Here is a 1,217-nt window from a genome sequence, read left to right as displayed (position 1 = left end):
GTTGAGCTATAGGCGCCGAGCCCTTACAACTGTCTTAAAGGCGAGGAGGCTGACCTGCGAGAGGCCACAATTAGTATACCCACTGAAGCCACTCACTTTCGGAGCTGCCCTTCCCCTAAATAAGACAAGTCAGAGACCTCTGGGTGGGAGCCCTGAAGCGATCTTCTCCTGGGGTCTGCAGAGACTGAGCCGAGTTCAGAGCCAGCCCTCAACATGTGTCGTGTGACCTCGCTCACCTTTATCACAACCGCCGCAGCAGCTTCGACATCTAGCCAAATGCCTACACTTCCAAGCCGACTTTGTACAAAGGTGCCGGCTCAAGGGCCAAGGGACCGACTGCAGAACTGGGGCCGCTCCAGCCGCCCCTCCCGGCTCCCGAGTGGCCTCGACGCCCAACCACAGCGGAGGGTCCTCCGGAGCCAACAGACTGAGGCTGCAGGTTAGTCTAACTGTCCGCATAGTTTCATTTATCAATTTGAAAATAAAGTAACCCCTCCCCCAAACCGCGTCACCTTCCCGTCCAGTCCTCAGTGTCAGGACTGAAGGTCTCCCGAGCCCAGTCGCGCCGTCCGGGCCGACCCGAGCTTGCTCTCTGGGGCGGGCGGAGGTAGCGAACGCAGAGAAGCGGCCGGCCCTCCGCGCAGGCCCCCGGCCGTCTGTACGCCCGAAGCGTACGGGACTCACCAGCTGGCCGGGTGACGGGCGCCCGCCTCCCCGAGGGCAGCGCAGGGCCCCCAGCGCGCGGAAGTGCGCGGCGCAGCGCCTCAACATGGCTCCGGCGCGCGCGCGCTCACTTGGCGGAAGACGCGCCTGTGCGCCAAACCGCCTGCTCCCTACTGTTAAATCAGGAGGCGGGAGGAGGGCGGAGCGCGGCGGGAGGAGGGCGGGGCGGGGCGGGATCCCCCCGGAGGGCGGGGCCCCGGGAGCCGGGCCGTCCGACTAACTTGTTGCCGCATCCTGCTGGCTCCGGAGGACTCTGCTGTGGCTGCTGAGCGCTGAGGCCACTTAGGAGCCGGGAAAGCGCAGCTGGAGCAGCCCCAGTTACGGCAGTCCGCCCCTTGGCCCTTGAGCCCGCACGCTGAAACCATCTATATTAAAATAATGCAGAGCCACAAGAAATATACAGTAATCAAGGTCTGATTTTTATAAAAAGTACAGATACAGCCAGCAGTTAACCAGCCGCTGCTTCCTAACGTCCTTGATACTTTGGTTACTTG

General features: G+C 62.2%; 1 protein-coding gene across 2 annotated transcripts in view; it reads right to left on the bottom strand.

The window, feature by feature from the left end:
• THEM4 (thioesterase superfamily member 4) overlaps positions 1-779 on the bottom strand; it is a 31,148-nt gene extending 30,369 nt beyond the window's left edge. For both annotated transcript variants that reach the window (XM_012811758.2, XM_023519426.1), the window contains exon 1: positions 685-779. In XM_012811758.2, the coding sequence (XP_012667212.1) occupies positions 685-771 (87 nt within the window). In that variant the 5' untranslated portion in view covers positions 772-779. The remainder of the gene's footprint in view (positions 1-684) is intronic.
• Positions 780-1,217: the final 438 nt, after the last annotated feature.

The sequence above is a fragment of the Otolemur garnettii genome, unplaced genomic scaffold (genome assembly GCF_000181295.1).
Source record: "Otolemur garnettii isolate 467f Iridium unplaced genomic scaffold, OtoGar3 scaffold00174, whole genome shotgun sequence".
In the NCBI taxonomy this organism is placed as follows: domain Eukaryota; kingdom Metazoa; phylum Chordata; class Mammalia; order Primates; family Galagidae; genus Otolemur; species Otolemur garnettii.
This window is presented reverse-complemented; position numbering and strand designations above follow the sequence as displayed.